Source organism: Anolis carolinensis, chromosome 1 (genome assembly GCF_035594765.1).
Source record: "Anolis carolinensis isolate JA03-04 chromosome 1, rAnoCar3.1.pri, whole genome shotgun sequence".
Classification (NCBI taxonomy): Eukaryota; Metazoa; Chordata; class Lepidosauria; order Squamata; family Dactyloidae; genus Anolis; species Anolis carolinensis.
Window position 1 is genome coordinate 17260931 of NC_085841.1, and position 18442 is coordinate 17279372.

An 18442-nucleotide genomic window follows, 5' to 3' on the forward strand; every position below is an offset into this window, starting at 1 on the left:
CCACAAGGTGGCAATTGCAGCACTCTTGCTCGTTCATTCATCTGCTACCCAGATATCTCCTGTACAGGTCCCTTATAACCTCAGTTTTTCAGATTCTCAGTCTCTTTCCAACCTTGTGAGACAATGCAGGTGTGAACAAACAAGATGCAAAGCTGGAGGGAGAGGCTGGAGATGGACTAAGAATCTGAAATGGCAGGAGGAATTTATTCACATTTCACAGATATTCCAAAATTGTGGGAGATCCAAATCATTTCTGGTTCCAAACATTTTTATAAAGGTTACTCAACCTGCAATTATAATTGATAAAAAGTAGGGTTTTGTCTTTTTTAAAAAATAAAAGAAAATACAATGAAATCAGTAGACCAATGAGTTCCATTCCCAGGGAGCAGGTCCATGAATGCAGCTTTTCACCATTTCAATCTGCCCCAACTGCCTTGTCCTGCCAAAGGATCATGTAGTCTTATCACTATGTTATATCTGACCTTTGTGGTAAAGCTAACACTCATCATAGATGAGTCCCAAGACTATTAAATGAGAAGAGATGGGTACAAGTGCAATATCAATTAGTGGACTGCAATGGGGTGGAAAATTCAGCACAATTTTTAAGTCAAATTTTAAAGGAGCCATTCAAGGTATTGAACTTGATAGAGTTTCTAACTCCTTTTTAGTGAACTGCCAAGAAGAAGACCCCAATTCTCCTAAGAATAGTTCTTACAGTGAAAAATTATCCCCAAAGTTTAGATGTAATCCCTTTTCCTGTAATTTCAATCCACTGATTCATGTTCTAGTCTCTGAAACACCAGAAAACAAGCGTGTTCCACCTTCTACATGACATCGCCTCAGATATTTGAAGATTGCTATCATGTCACCTCTCAGTCTTCTCTTCTCCAAGTAAAATGTTCTCTCAATCTTAATCAAGAATTCAGGATGCCAGATTCAGATGCCATGGAAACAGGAGATCTTTTGTATCAAACTGCTCAAAGTCAAGAAGCAATAAATCAGACACAAAGTTCTAGAACATTGTGGTAACCAAGTACATAACTAATCCAAGGGTCATAAATTCATTAAGCACATTGCAAAAGCCAAGTTGTCAAAAGGAGAACAGAAGTTGCATGCAACAACTTGGCTGGAAAAAGTAACCTTTTAATATAGGCAGACTATTCAGGCAGCCCTCTAAACCCAGTCACTATGTAGGGAAGGCATCCCATAGCTGTGCTCATCCTCATGCCTTGATTGGAGCCTTTTGCTCCATCATGGGAAATTGTTTGAGCAAAACACTGAAACCTCTGCTCTTTTCACCAACTTGGAGGCTCTCCTCCAACTTTTCTTCCTACTACAAAGAGAGCCCAACCTGTTGAACCAAAGAAGGACTTCTTTGGCTATTGGGCTGCAGTTCCTCCGAAGCTATTTCTCTCTTGTTTCCCCAACTTGAGATTTCATTCCCTTCTCTCAAACTCTTGGAGGAGAAGGGACAAAAGCATGGTCTACTAAGACCCCTAGATACTTTTTACATGGACTGCATTCAAATCAGGTGTCTTAATCAGATGTCTAAGGTTTGTTAGTTTGGACTTAGTTCTCCATCTTGTCCATTTTGGTTCCTGATTCTGTCTTCTTTCTTATCACAACCTTTATAGTGGGTTATCTAAGATTCCTTGATATAAGACAGGATGTAACTATTTCAATTAATTAAACACTAATGTCATTTGAATCCCCTTATTCCTTAATCAAAGGTACTGTTCCCAGAACAGGCTTATCTCTTCTTCTCCTTCTTCTTCTTCTTCTTCTTCATGTTGATGGGAAACTGGGGATGACATTACTCTGGTCTCGTCTCAAGAATTTGTTCTTACATTACTTCTCCCATTTGAATGTTTCCACAAAGACTGGAGGCTAGGCTTTGGGGGATTTCCCATCTTGATTGATTCTGTCTTTGGCACACTCCGGTGGGCTTCCAACAAGGGCTCAGGTCTAAAAACCTGACTGTGCAGCCTTTTCTCTCCGGTATGTCACCTCCAAAGGCATTATGAAAGGTTTCTTAGTAAGCCATGATCAGCTCTGACAACCATTGAAGATGTGACACCACGGGCACGTGCCTTTCACAGTCAAAAGGGTAATCTCTCCAACTATGACCATAATTGATTTCCGTGTCAGCTTCAGCTCACCCTCTTGGACCTTAGATAAGCCCATCGCTTGAATGGGCAGCTTTCACTCTGGATTAGAGACTGGTGGAGGCATTCTGACAGTTTAATTAAATGATTCATTGTCAACCCATCATTCAGGGCTGCCACTTTGGGTTAAAAGTGAATGAGCCTTGCCAGGACACAATAACAGCAGAGAAAGTGACTAGTTCTACGATGGTCTTATGATGAATATAACAAATGATGATAAAGGATGAATGAAGAGGGGAAGGAAAGATCTCCACAACCTTTGAGATTACAGGTGCAGACTCCCTGATATTATTGGCATGTAATTATTCTATTTAGTGGGTTACTTAGTAGATGTCTATGGGTGAGCAAGAATTTGAACCCTGGTCTTCCAGAGTCCTAGTTCAAGACTCCAATTATTACACCATTCTCGTTCTGTTGGCATTGAGACCCTCATTCAAATTCCCAGTTGGCTGTGAAGCTTGCTTAAAAAGCTCACAGGCCAGTCACTGTCTCTGAATAGGTCACACTGAGTTCCTCAGAAGGTAGGGCATAAACAAAATGAATTGCTTCATCTCAGATACTTCTCCTTCTATTGCTAAATGGAGCATGGAAAACTCTTTCTACAGACAGTATCCCTAACATGATGTACTATAGAAACATGCATTGTCTTAAATTGGTATCATAATGTCAGGGTGCATTTGTATTAAATAATGTTTGAATGTTTTTATGCCACCATTATTGTCTATTTATTGCAGAAGGCTGAATAAAAATGGAATTCGAGATATTGAAAATCATGCCTTCAATGGAACCATCTTGTCTGAACTGTACGTACCTATTCTCTCTCCCTCCCTCCTTCCCTGGCTTCCTCCCTTCTTTCCTTAAAAACATGGAGGATATTTCATGGGAAATATTTACTGCAGCAAAGACATTCACTTTTGTATTTAATATTTGTGTGTTCTTATAATGCCAGTCAGATTCCATGTTCATGTTGGGAGAAATGTGTCTATTTTTCACGCAATATATGGTCCTGATCCATTAATTTGCCATAGAACCTTGGAACAATCAATTTTTGTAGGTGTCTCTTAATAAAACAGCCAACATATAATTGTGGATGATAATAGATTTCTATTTGATGTCCTCATTAGAAAGAATGATGGATTTCCTTCTTCACAATCTCTTTGCTACCTTTCATTTATTGCTTTTATTCATTGATGCTGAAACTCTACCTTTTATACTGGAAGCTTGATAGCATTACTTCTTTTTTTTTACCCAAGCTTGCAACACACAGTGGTAACTACTGAGTAATACACACATCAAACTGGAACTAGTTTTGGTCAATTCTGATCCAAGCATAATGTTCCCTGGGGAAAACTCAAAGCAGTACACAAAAATTTTGTTGGGGCTCAAATATCTTGTAGTATGCAAACCTTGTCCCTTCAAGAGACAAGGTTAATTGGCAATAACAACTTCTCCTTTGTAATCGAGTGAGGATTCCTCAACTAGCAAGTTTGAAGGAAGCTGATTTGGACGATGTGCTTGCTGTTATGTGCCTATTGACTACAGTATACCCTTCATTTTCACAGGGGTTGGGGCACAGGACTCCTATTAATGTGACAAACCTGTGAATTGTTATTTTTACATGAGAAAACACCTTTTAAGGAATCTCTGGGTCTTCCAACACAACGCCATGGTCAACTTTTGTAAAGCATTGCTTTACAATAAACACAATGGATGTGGTCCAGTCCTTGATTCCCTAGAAAAAGAAAACCATTGTGTTTAAATCAGAATTAAAGTTGTCATGCTGTATTCCCCCTGAAAGAAATTAAGGGCAAATATCATCTGAAACAAAAAATCTAAATATGGGCATGTTCACATCCCCTGCTGTCACCCGACCTTCTACTCCAGGTAAAAAGAAGTGTATCTTAGCCTCCAATATAATGGACCATTACACATTTCTGTCAAATGTTTGCCATGGTTTGAGAATTAGAGGAAGCATGATTTACCTTATATGCTTTCCTGTGTAGTATTCCAGGTGTATTGTAAGGGATGTCCCATATTTAAGTACAAGAAACCTCTCCTATGTGCACAAATCCCATATTTTCAGGTACACTATAAGTTAAACACATAGCCCTCACCAAATTTCCCTCTCAGACTGTATAATGGACATGATCTATGGCAGGAATGGCTAGTACCTGCTCTTCCCACTGTAGGCTAAGGAATATTATTTGCCTGGTAGCAGTAAAATGCAACCACAATTAAATTTAGAAACACATTCTACACACACAAGGTCTCCAAAAATTATTAGAAATATTGCAAAATAAAGACATTTTAAAAGTTAACCAGGGCAGAGGAGTGCCTTGTAAACTTCTCCAGGATTTCCATAGCTGAATAGTCATTATCATTGTTCAGTGCATTTAGTTTATGTTCCAAATATCATTTCTGACATTTTTTTTATTTATTTTAGAAAAACCTTAAGCAACAGTTTGGTTTAAAATCGCAAGTTAAAATCATCTAAAACATAATTAAAACATAACACAATCCCATTAAAATAACCGAACTGGCACATGAGCGATAAGCCAAAGGCCTCTCTGAACAAAAAGATCTTTACTTGCCAATGGAAAGAAAAGAGAGAGGGGGGCAACTGTACCTTCCTTGGGAGGAAATTTTGCAGCCAAGATCCACAATCAATATCTAACATTCATTTCAAATCTCAGATCAATTAAATGATAGGTGTTTAAACAACTCAGCTGGTTATCCTCCCCACCCCAAAAATGATTACAAGTTATATTTATATCCCTTACAGAAATCTGAGTGGTAATTACCACCTCGATAAGCTACCGAATGAAGTTTTCCAAGGAGCCAATGGACCTAGTTTTTTGTAAGTAATATTTCTCATTTATTTATAGCTGTCTTAACATCCTGGATCAAACAAGGATACAGATATAAATTACCTTTATTTTCTGGAGCTCCCAATCTTGACCATAGATGGGGAAAAGATATATACATTGACTAGTCCCTACTAAGAATGGAAACAATGTACAGTAGAGTCTCGGTTATCCGAGCTCCACTTATCCGACATTCCGTATTATCTGACAGCTGGCGCAGCGGGTCTCTCCATGCGCCGGGGGTGGCACAGCAGGCCTGTCCACATGCCGGGTGCTCGTTGGGAGGGAAAAGTCTGTGCTGGCCGCATCTTGCCCTTCCCAGCAGGCACCCAGCGTGTGCCCGGCACTTTCTCAGCGCATGTGCAGAGGCTCTGGCCACACTGGGGATAAAATATGGAGAAGTCTGGCTCCAAGGAAAGCAGAGACACGTCTCCGGGTGCCGCCGTGGGATAAGAGGGAGGAGCGTGAGTGCGGGAGAGAGGCAGACAACCTTCCCTCTCCTTCCCCTTCTATTCCTCCTCCTCCTCCTCTTTCACCTCATGGGTTGGATCTTCCCCCGGTGAGTCCTCCCCCTTGGCTTGTAAATGTGCCCTCTCGCCCCGAGGATGCCCTTTGCTGCTGATTCCTACAGGTAACAGAACCCTTGAGGCCCCTCCCTTTTCCTCTTCTTCCTCTACTTTCATTGGAGCCAGGCTTCTCCATATTTTATCCCCAGCATAAGCAAATTAAACAACAGAGTGTCTCTTGGCATATACAAAGTGCTTGGCTGTGGTAATCAGGAATGCGTCTGAATTCCAGGATTAATGCCCCCTGGCCTCCAGGTCCATAGCCCAATACTCAGATCACTGTGGTGCATCTAGTATGCTGCGCTGCCTAGAGAAACAGCTGTTTAATAATCCCTCCTTATTATCCAATGTTTTCGCTTATCCAACATTCTGCCGGCCCGTTTATGTTGGCTAAGCGAGACTCTACTGTATATTTAAAATAGTCAAAATAAGTTCTCAGCTACAGCGATTTCTAAACAGACAATAATATTTTTGCACAGACATATAGCCTCAGGGTTCAACTCACTTTTGGGTTCTCCCCCATGTTCTTATAGCACTTTTAACTTCCTCCGTGTTTACAAGTCTCACTTCGTGCACTTTGATCAGCCCATCCTTATGTTTTATTGCTGCATTTTTAACTTTGTCTTATTAATGGTTTGATTTTAATCGTATGTTTTAATTTTTCATTTGTGCGTTTTCGGTATTTGATGTTTTTGTATGTATACTCTTTTGCATTTGTAAGCTGCCCTGAGTCCCTGCGGGGAGGTACAAGAATAAAATTATTGTTGTTGTTGTTGTTGTTGTTGTTGTTGTTGTTGTTGTTGTTGTACTGAAAATCGTGTTTTTTAGGAGGGGCTTACACAACAATGTACAAAATTTGGGCAGCATATGTCTGAAACTCTGAATAGTTTTCTTTTAAAATATGCATTTTTCAAAGACTTTCTAACAGCAGAAATAAAATTGCTAAATGGCTTATTGCTTACTTCAAGAATGAAATTAACAGAGTCTTTAGTCCCTGCTTTGTGTTTCTGTCAGGTCACTTTTTCAAGCTACATTGTGTGCTTGTGTTGTGCATCCTATGCAGATAACCCTGTCACTTGGTGCAGTGCTGCACAATCTGTGCAAATGTTGACTCTGTATCCCTATTTATGAATATTTGCATTGCTAAGTATCACCTGAACACTATCTCAAGACAGTCTTTTGTGTTATTTAATAACACAAAACTCACTCTGCTTGGGCAGAAAAAGAAGAAAAGAGAAAGCTGGAAGCAAAAAAAGAATTATTTTAAGCATTTCTGCTTTTAACAAGCAAAGATGGTATATTGTGGGTCAATCATTCCTGTAAGCAAGGGGGCATTTGAGTGTACACTCCAGTTACAGATGACTTGAAGAACTCTCTTTCATGATCTTGGCTAGGATAAAAGAAAGGCAATTTACCATCCACAGAACGCTGTAATAGGACAAAATAATTCTCATAAAAATAACTCAGTGTTTGAATTTGAACGATCGGATGAATCTGAACTGCAGGGAAATCAATTTGATAACCCATCAGAATGTAATTGTGTTTGGCTCCTGCTTACAGAGGTGTCGCGTTAACTTTTCACTACAGGAAATAATGGTTGGTTAGTTCAGCCACTCACCCACCTCCCTTTCCAAAAAAAAATGATTATTGCTTGCCGACTACAAAGAAGTTTCAGTAACAGCCTCATCCAAATGTGAAAATCTTGGATAAAGCAAGCTTGATATTCTAGACAAGGCTGAATAAGCATTGTCAAAAGCAGAGCCAAGCTAGAAGATTTGTGGAAAGTTAGAAATGCCAAGACAGTCAGAGAATCCCCCTTTGCTATGTAGAAATAGAATGTGACAAACACTGCTAAATATGAATACATGATAAATAGAAACTCAGTCAACAGAATTAGCTAATAGGGCCCCTATCTTGACAAACAATACCACATCTGACAGCAAATTGTAAGGTAAAACATCTGAATAATTTGACGGTAAAACAAAATAAAAGCTTCCATCACATAAACAAAGATAGTAAACCTATGGTACACCTGATGTTGTTGTTGGACTATGTCTCCCAACATTGTGTTGGTTCTGGCTGAGGTTTATGAACCCTGCTCCATGAGCACTTCCAAAGAAAATAACAAGAAGTACTGGGAAATTGTTGTTACTATTATCAGTATCAGTATCGTTATTATTACTATTATTTGTATGCCACTTTCTCTCTCTTAAAAGAGATTCAAAGTGGCCGAACACTTTAAAAACGAAGATGCCTCTGAAGATGCCTCTCATGTACCCTACTTGAAAGTTTGTTTTTCCTGGAAAACAAAGCAGACATACTTTTGGTTATGTGCTGACTTGAAAGGGAAATCATATTTTTTAAGTTAAGAAAATGGCAAAGAAAATGTTTTCTGGGAAACCACACCAAGAAGAATCCTGAACTGATGAGATTCTTCTGTATAGAAAATAGTATATCAGCACAGAAAAATCCAATCCTGCAGGGAATATGCAGTTTTCTTTGCAGGGAATGTTGTAATGGGGGTTTTATTCTGTGTAAAATTTGTTCATGATTGATTTGCAGAGAAAACAGTATTATCTGTGTGATAATTAATGTTTTTTTTCATTGAAATGCTATTTTTCATTCAGTAAATTATTTTATTTACAAAATAAATGCTGTTTTCTGCACAAAATACCCAAGTGTGAATTTTGCACAGAATAATCCCATAATGTGAATATCCTTGAAAAACTGTATTGTTTTTGAAGTCTTCTCACAGCAGAGAAGAAAATAGCTGAAATTGCCCATTACTATCTTCAAGAAGAAAAGGAGCCCCGGTGGCGAAGTGCGTTAAAGCACTGAACTGGAGACCGAAAGGTCCCAGGTTCAATCCCCGGGAGCGGCGTGAGCAACCGCTGTTAGCTCCAGCTTCTGCCAACCTAGCAGTTCGAAAACATGCCAATGTGAGTAGATAAATAGGTACCGCTCCAGCGGGAAGGTAACGGTGCTCTATGCAGTCATGCCAGCCACATGACCTTGGAGGTGTCTACGGACAACACCGGCTCTTCGGCTTAGAAATGGAGATGAGCACCAACCCCCAAAGTCAGACATGACTGGACTTAATGTCAGGGGAAAACCTTTACCTTTACCTTATCTTCAAGAAGAAACTTACTGAAGAATTACATCCCTACTGCCAACTAGGGAGTCTCATTTTCTGGCACTAACTTTTGTTTCAGTTTGAATTGTCTCTTCCAAAATGATTATTTTATTCATCAGTCAGGAGTTGTGGAGTCAGGATTGTGTATTCCTTCATAACAAGGGTTTGGATTGGACAGTCCCTGTTGTCTCTTCTAAGACTATCATTCTATAATCATGTAGTTTTCAAGATAAAACATTTTAGGAATGGTTTTCCACCTCCTTTTGTGAAGGTGAAGCAAATCAATATTCTTGTCTCTGAGAGATCCTCTGCCAAACCACTGCTGTTGCCCACTGACCAGACATTGTTTGATACATTTAATCTGACTTCTCAGCAAAAGCCTGTCTGATATGAGAGACCCTACCAGTAGCATTGCTATCATGAGCATAGTGTCTTGCATCACAAGACATTGCAATCCCACTAGCACTGGAGCATCCTACAAATCAAGCTGGAACACGTCCAGAGAAGGGCAACCAAAATGATCAAAGGCCTCAAAGCCAAGCGGTATGAAGAACAGCTTAGGGAGATACATGTTTTTAGTTTGGAGAGGAAAAAGTTGAGAAGTGACATAATAGCCATGTTTAAGAATTGAGAGAATGCCATATTGAGGAAGGAGCAAGCTTGTTTTCTGCTGCTCTAGAGACTAGGACATGGACCAACAGTATCTAACTGCAGGAAAACAGTACTTCCTACTAAACAGTAGGAAGAACTTCCTGGTGTTAAGAGTTGTTTGACAGTAAAATATGCTGTTGCCTTGGAGAGTAGTAGAGTCCCCTTCTCTGGGCGTTTTTAAACAGAGGTTGGATGACCAGCTGTTGGGAGTGCTTTGATTGTAATTTCTTGCATGGCAGGATGTTGGGCTGAATGGCCCTTGTGGTCTCTTCCATCTCTATGATTCTAGGAAGGTAATGCCATGGTGTGATTCAGTATATATTGACCAAACCTCTCAAATCAGCTATACTCAGAAGAGGAATTGTTGTCTTTACATCATTGAAGTGGTCTACAGTTGTATTTTTATTTTCTCTTTCAGAGTCATTCTCTTCTAAATTTCATTTTTTTACCATCTCTGGAGTTCTGCAGGGACCTGAAAACCTAGTGGTTTTAACAGGCCTTTGAGAATGGTTAGCTTCAGAGCCTATCCTGGCCATTGGCTAGGTCCCTGCTTGGACTTCACCCACTTCCCCGGCCCTTTGATACATTGTTGTTTAACCCTCTTATAGCTGCTCAACAGGCCTTGAGATTGGGAAACCCAGGCTCTATCTTGGCCACCAGTTTTGCACTTTATCCACCCCCATCCTTATGCTACTTCATTGCACCTACCCTGGCCCAGCCTTTCAGAGTTTCCCAGTTGCTCCCAGGAATCTTGTCCATTGGTAGTTGAATCTCACCCAATGGATCAGTATTTGAATCGGGTTTTAATTCTACATGAGTATGTTGTGTTAATAGTAATTATGTTGATGTTTTTATTATGGTTGTGTTGCATTTTTGTGTTGGTAATTGAATGCTTTACCTATGTTGGAAACTGCCCTGAGTCCCTTATTTATTATCTTTGCAGCTTTTTTTGTCCGCAGCCTTTGGCTTGCTCAACCTTCTACATTTGATCAGTTTTATGTCAACATTCACTCTCTCTGGTTTCTTCTCTCCTTGAAATTGCTGAGGTAAACTGAAAGCAATGCCTGACCAAATGCCAGTCCACTAGAATTCTCTCCATGACATTTTCCTCCTTTGCACACTGATTTGTATCCATTCATTTCTGCCTTTCAACCATAGTGATTCATTCACGGAGATAAAGAAAAACTCAGTGTCATTCTTGGTTGCTAACACTGCAAGAAATTCCTTTCTTTTCTTTACACAAAATCCAGATAAATTGCTTACACCTCCATCTCATCTTTGTCAGTTCTCATTGCTGTTTTCTCACAGAAAAGAGCCCTATCTATTTGGCATGGGTTTTCTTTTTGGAAAGCTGGTCTCTTTAGCTGTCCTGAAGTCAATATCATTATACAAGCCACACTTGGGAGCTAACAGTTCTTTATAGCTTGCAAGCTACCGAACCATCGGTAGATCTATGGTGGCATCAAATGTTGACAAACATTATAACTCTTCTCAAAACAAATGTGTCAGCAGAGTAGGTCTTTGGTCAGCAGTCTGATTTACTAAAGAGTAAACCAGGCAGGGACAGAAATTTCAGGCATGATTGTAAACCAAAAGATGCTGGGTTCTGTCAATGGGAAAGACTCCAATAGGAAACTGTCCTTTCTAGATGGATATTTTGGGGGGCAGGAAGGGGAAAAAACCAATGGTGAATGTGCTCAGATTGAAATTATGGCAAGCACAAGATTATGCAGTATCTATTCCATTTACAAAGAAAGGAAGTTGCACTGGCTGGTGCTTTTTACTGTTGAAGGTAAGGAGCCCTGTTCAACTTTGCACCTGCCTTGAAATAGCTACCAGGTCTTGGCCCAGTCTTAACTGCTATTGCTCAATGTTATATGATTCTTGGATCTGTAGTTTGGTGAGCACTCTTTGACAAAGAAAGCTAAAGCCCTTGTAAAAGTACAGCTCCCAGGATTCCATAGCATTGAGTCATGGCAGTTAAATTGGTGTCAAACTGCATAAATTCTACTGTGCAGATGCACTCTAAGATATGTTGTCGAAGGCTTTCATGACCTAAATCATTGAGTTACTGTGAGTTTTCCAGGCTGTATAGCCATGTTCCTGTAGCATCCCCTCCTGAAGTTTCACCCACATCTATGGCAGGCATCTTCAAAGGTTGTGAGGTCTGTTGGAAACTAGGCAAGTGGAAGGTCCAGGACAGGAGAAAGAACTCTTGACTGTTGGAGGCAAGTGTGAATGTTGTAATTTCTCACATTGATTATTATTAAATAGATTTGAAACTTCTAAACCTGGCTGCTTCCTGCCTGGGGGAATCCAACCTGGACACAGCATATTATTTGAGAACATAGAAATGCTGGACCACTCGGATAACCATCATGTCAGACTATACAGAGAAGCCACTGAAATCCACAAGCATGTGGACTATTTCATCAGAAAGGAGAAAACAATGAAAATGAACAAAATCTGACTACCAGTATTAAAAAAAACTCTAAAATCAGAATAGTAAATAAAGATCACCACTCAGAAAACAGGGGAATTCCAGCCAGGGAACAATCAGGGCCAGCTAACAACTCCCAACAAAGGATTCCTCCCATAGATGTGGGCAAAATGTCAGGAGAAAATGCCTCTGGAACATGGTCATATAGCCTGGAAAACTCACAGTAACCCACTCTAAGATAGTTTGTGAATATTATCATATTATTTAATATATGATTTATTAGTGTGGATAGTAAGTTGCATCCAAGAAAGTGTGTTTAGCATTTCCCGCTATACATGTGTACTTCTACAAAGCCCAAATATGCGAGTGCTCCCTCTTTTTAACCTCCCCATCCACTTCCTGCCCTATTCCATTGTTTGTGATTAACAAAACAAGATTTCTTTCTTTGCTTGTTTTTTCAAATACGCAGCTCTTTTGTCACATATCTCAAACTGTGCCCATTGCTTGAACACAGTCTTCCCATTTGCTGATATATCGCTGAATGGCACTCTAGCATTGGCTTTTTTTCTATCATTGTTTGGGAAGGAAAATGTCTAGAGTTGTCTACAATCACAAGGATTCTGGAGTAGTGATACTGGCATAATTTGCAGCAGAATCCACTGGTATAGTTTTCCTCCTTTGCTGAAGAAGTGGCATTGTCATAGTCCGGGACTGCCATGTCTTAAAGGAATCTCTGCCCAGGTGGAAGGATCTGCTCAGAATGTATGGAGACACTGGCATATGTAGTATGAGCCATGTTTCCATGGGGATGTTCCTGAATATATGGTGGAAACAGTAAATCATTGAAATGACTGGCTTCTGCCAGAAGTTATCATAAAATCACCCTAGAGGACCTAAAGAATTCCTACAGATGTATCCTCTTTAGGAATTGACTAGGTCCTCCAGCTTGACTCTATGATAAATTCTGTCTGAAATATATTATAGAATTGCCTAAAGGACATAAAAAGGAATGCAGGTAAAGGAAAGTGTAGGCCGGTACAGGTCCCATGGGTGCATATTATATCGCCATGAAAAATAAGAGCCACGATCCTGCACATGGGAATGTCAATAAGATGTAGCTTGATGGTTTCCCATTTACCACCACTCCAAAAAGAAACTCACAGCACACAAGCATTCAGCTTTTTTTCCTGTAGCTGAACACACAGCGACAGCTGTCTGCATATGATGTTGTTGATATAGGAAAATAGCTAGACCTTTGTCTGCTGCTTCTCTAGCTCTTCACCAGCCAGGAAATTGTAGAGTTTGGGGGTACTGCAGATTTTTAAAGGTGAGCATGGAATTTTGATCATTGTGCAATAGATAGTGAATTTCATCAGCTGTAATAAACAAAATAATAAGTGACTTTTGGCCATAGTATGAGGATATTGGATGAATGGACTTTAACTATATGTTTTATATTTTTATATTGTTTTAAGTGTTGTAATTGGATTTTATTCATTGCTATGTTTTAAATGTGTGTAGGCATCGAATTGTTGCCAATTGTATACGCCGCCCTGAGTCCCTTCGGGTAAGAAGGGCGGGATATAAGTGTTGTAAATAAAATAAATAAAATAATAAGTTGTGGTGGTATATGTCTGACTTTATCAAAGCCAGACAGTTAGGAATACATGCATTTGTAAGATTCCCCTAGAGAGCCAGCATGTTGGCAGATATAGTGTAGTGGTTTGAGCATTGGATTATCACTCTTGAGATCAGGGTTCGAATCCTTGTTCAGACATGGGTGACCTTAGACAAGTCATGTTCTCTCAAGGTTGCTGTGAGTTTTCCGGGCTTTATAGCCAATGCTAGCTATCAATATTCCAATCTTGTGTATATACATGGCTGTGTGGCCATGTTCCCTCAGCCTCAGTGGGAGGTAAAGACAGTCTCCTTCTGAACAAAGCTTGCCAAGAAAATCCTAGGATAGGTTTGCCTTAGGGTCTCCATAAGTTGAAAGGCACACAACAACAACAACAAAGTGCCCCTTATGACTGTCTTTGACCCCTTCCACACATTATCTGCTTTGAACTGGAATATATGGACTCAGATAACCCAGTTCAAAGCAGATGTAGTGGGATTTTCTGCCTTGATATTCTGGGTTATATAGGGGACCCCTGGTGGCACAGTGTGTTCAAGTGCTGAGCTGCTGACCTTGAGAACCAAAAGGTCCCAGGTTCAAATCCTGGGAGCAGAATGAGCGCCCTCTGTTAGCCCCAGCTTCTGCCAACCTAGCAGTTCGAAAACATGCAAATGTGAGTAGATCAATAGGTACCGCTCTGGTGGGAAGGTAACGGTGCTCCATGCAGTCATGCCGGCCACATGACCTTGGAGATGTCTATGGACAATACCGGCTCTTCAGCTTAGAAATGGAGATAAGCACCAACCTCCAGAGTTGATCACAACTGAACTTAACGTCAGGGAAACCTTTACCTTTACCTATTCTGGGTTATATGGCTGTGTGGAAAGGCCCTTTGTCCTTCTGGGGAGACTGCATGGGTTGATATTCCCTTCCTCCCTTTGCAGCACCCAAAGTTCCTTCCACAACTTACTGAAAAACTTTCCTTGCTTCGTAGCCCATTACAGAATGATTACAATAACTCTGAGGTTCATCAAGGGTCTCAGCACTGCTATGATCATTTGGCATCTGGCAATGGGAACATTGCCAAACACTTCTGCAGCCCTGCTTGCTACCCATGAAGCAGGGAATTCCATGAGATGGGGATTTCAGAGACTGTTCAGTAAATCAGGGGTGGTTGGTATATGGCTTAATTTAGCATATGCCCACAGGCAGACTTAATAAACTATGCTGAGCCATACAAGTTTGTATTCTTCGTATCACTTTGAAATACCTCTCTCTTTAACAGAGAAAATGTTATATACTGTATAGAAAACAACGCATGGGGAAAAAACTACAAAAACTGGAAGATAATAATACAGGAGAAAAAGTCATAAAATACCCAAAGCAATATTAGCACAAGAGATAAACATATGACTTCCAGCCATAGCATTACTTTTGAAAGTGGTGGATGATCATGAAAGAAATGCAAATTAAACAAGAAGGGAGAAGAAAAAGCACATTTTGCATAAATAATGCATGCAAGTGGCTTTCTATTTGTGCAACTTGTAGGAGAAATGTGTAATTTTTTCTACCTCAAATTTACTAGTATAAAAAAAAATCAAGAAAGCACTCTGTGGCCGATGACAGTAGTTGACCTGCAAAACCATACAAAGTGGATTATTGTTGATTCATACATCACGATTCCAGAGCACAAATGGTTCCTGCTCTATGAACTATCCAGGAAATACTGATCAAGATAACATTGTGTAAATTTGGACAGAAATTGTATTTTCCATGCCTCCTGGTTTGTTTCATTGTCCATTAATATAATATTTTAGAGTTTTGATCTGTATGTTTTCCAGTTAATCTTCCTGCAACTTGCCTTTGGTCCCAGTATTAGGTAAACATGAATTATAAATTAAATTAAATTAACAATTAATTCCTGGTATGCAATTAATTTGATTGTTTAGAAAGAATATGAAACAACTGCTTTTCTCTTAAAGGGATATTTCGGAGACAAGGATCAGTCAGCTCCCTGCCATTGGACTAGAGAGCATTAGCAAACTTAGAGCAAGATCTGCTTACAGTTTGAAAAAGCTTCCTCCCTTGGACAAGTTTCGTGCTTTGATTGAGGCCAACCTCACCTATCCAAGCCATTGCTGTGCCTTTGCAAACTGGACCAAACAAAAGTGAGTTTCTGCTCTTTGAATTTCCATTTATTTGTGAATGTCAAAGTCTCTCTAGGGGTCTGTCTACATGAGCAATAAAAAATAGTACTTACCTTGTAGCTGCCTTGATCCTGAAACACAACATACAATTCCTTTAGCAGTGAAAGTCCTTTTTAAAGGCTTTGTTGCAATATAGCAAACTCACTTCATGCTCCACAGTTTCCAGGAAAATCTGGTCTGTATTTGTGTTTTGCTACATTGTCCACTCTAGATCAAGGTGGCTTCAGGGAGAAGAACGGGACAGGTTGCTGGATGGCGAGTGTCACTGTTTTTGTTTACATGTCCACTGCTACTTGCTGAGGTGTATGATGTTTGTTTACCATGAAAAATCCCTTTATTTCTGTGCAGGGAAGGAGCAGAGATGAGGGAAGGAGGCAATGGCAATCTACTTCCTTGAAGTTGAACCAGCAGACCCAAGCGGACCTAGCCATTGCCTTCCTTTCTCCATTATTTTTTTGTGTTGGAATCCAGGGCAGAGAAAGGGGGAGTCCCTGATTTCCTTTCTGCTCAGATTCATGACCTCCAGCTTCTCAGCAGAACCCTACTGTGGAAATTGCTTACTCGGATTGTGATACTCAGGGTTGATCAGGCTACCTCCTCATCGTTGTTGTCATGACTGGGTTCTGACATCCAAGCAAGTGACGTTCCCAGTGGGACTCTGCTGGGAAGCTCTTTGGCCCAGAAGGCAGCAGCAAGTAAATCACTTCCAAAGAGAAGAAATAAAAACGGTGCCAATTCTAATTTGATGTATGAACAGCAATATAATTTCAACACAGATAGGCTGGCACTATGTCATATTCACTAACAGGGTGAATCTGACATATCTCTGGGGCTAAATAATCTGAATTACACCTGGTTTATTTTGGTGGTGTAGACAGTTGCTTGACTGAGATAGCTGATATGGTTCATGTCCAATTTCTCTGCTCAGCAGTGAAAAGAGAATGAGATAATCAAACACTGCATTAAAGCACCTTTAGGTTCCTCATACCATTATGAAAAAAAACAGGTCTGCCAGCATGTTTTGGGCAGACAAATATAACCTCTAGATTAGTGGTTCTCAACCTGGGGTCCCCAGATGTTGTTGGCCTTCAACTCCCAGAAATCCTGGGATTTTTGGGAGTTGTAGGCCAAAAACATCTGGGGGCCCCAGATTGAGAACCACTGCTTTAGATCTTAGGGGATATATCTGGCCCTCTGAGATGACCCCATCCTCATGGCACCATTAGTAAACGGTTTCCAGGCATCTGCTCCATAGTTTCCAACTGTCCCAATTTGTCAGAAACAGCCTCAGTTAATCCTCTGTCAGTTTCACCTTTTCAACTACTTCCAAAATGTCCCAGTTTCTCTCTCTTCCTCCCACTTTCCCTCTTTGTCTTTAGTATAAATTACTTGTTGAAAAGGGAGTTCAAAGGACAAAAGTAGTTTGCATTTAGTAAACTCAGCATAGCAAGAGAAAGCTTGACCTTCCCAATAGGATCTTGCAAAACCAAGCCATTGTAGACTCTCATACATTTGCCATTGCGACCACATCTGATGTCTTCTGGGCACAGAAAATGTTGGCAAGTATGGGATAGTGATTTGAATGCTGAATTATGACTATAGAGACTAAGCTTCATTCTTCACTTAACAATGGAAACCCACTGGCTGACCTGAGGCAAGTCACACACTCTCAACCACAGAAATCCCCATGATAAGATTACCATAAGTCAGAATTGATCTGAAGGCATGGAGTGGTGGCAGCAAAATCAGCATTAACATAGTTTTTGATATTATATACTCTTTCTAACATTAATTTGAGGTAAATTTATTTCTATTTTTATGGTGATGCCTGGTATGAGACCCTCCCTTCTTGTCCTGGCTTTGATCATTCACCTAATCTTCCTTTGTGCAATAAATGGATAGATATCACCCGCATCTATAAGTCTTTAATCCTCTACTCCCCAAAGAACAGAATGGGAAGTTCCATGAAACTTCCTAATACTTCACTAACGTGGGGAAAATGAAAGAAGCTAATGCATTTTGGCTGCTCTGGGACAGGAGAGAAGTGGGCCCAAAGAAATGGAAACATCCACTGTGCATACTTCTGTCCCTGATTTTCAAAAAGATTCATTATCGCGACCCCCGTAGAGAGTTTCCACAGCGTTAATCATGGGGTCTTCTCAGCCTCTTAAATCAGGCTTCCTTGCAACTTGATTTGCCATCAATGGGATAATGCAAGGGCTTCCAGCGTCAAGGGTCCTCCTCATTTAGCTTCGTTTTTGTTTCAAGTAGTCTTTCAGGTTTGCTCATTGATTGATTTAATTAACCCTTTGGCTCTGGCGGCTGGTGTTGCTGATAATGCTTTAAGCGGCCTTAGCGCTGAATATTTCACAGCAAAGGTGGACTGCCTTCACTCTGGCAGGATCATGCTGCTTGCTTATTTTCTGAGAAACCCCATGGCTCACCACCGCGTTTCAGATTTGTCAGCAACGAGGGCATCCTCAGGCTGCCTTAACTGTTAATCTGTTTTGAGTAACCTGAGCACATGTTCTTGCTTTAAAAGTGTTGTTTCAAAGGAATTTAGTGCCCGGCAAGGAATAAACTACAAGAGGTTGACCAGTGTAGTTCCTGGTAAGGTGTGTGTGTAAAATAAAGCATGGCAGGGGTGGGTTTCTTTTCAACCAAAAGGGACTATCCATCACTTATGGTTTCACAATCCTAAGGGCCGCGTCAGAAAGGCCAGGCAAAGGTTTCAGTAAGCATAATGAGGTCCCTTATTATCTCAAAGCAATATAGAGTGATATGTTATACTTTCATCT

At 40.3% G+C, this 18442-nt stretch overlaps 1 protein-coding gene across 1 annotated transcript in view; it reads left to right on the forward strand.

Moving 5' to 3' along the window:
• fshr (follicle stimulating hormone receptor) overlaps positions 1-18442 on the forward strand; it is a 131291-nt gene that overhangs the window by 98160 nt on the left and 14689 nt on the right. The window contains exons 7-9 of the mRNA XM_003216148.4: positions 2900-2968; positions 4948-5022; positions 15420-15605. Coding sequence (XP_003216196.1) covers positions 2900-2968; positions 4948-5022; positions 15420-15605 — 330 coding nt within the window. The remainder of the gene's footprint in view (positions 1-2899; positions 2969-4947; positions 5023-15419; positions 15606-18442) is intronic.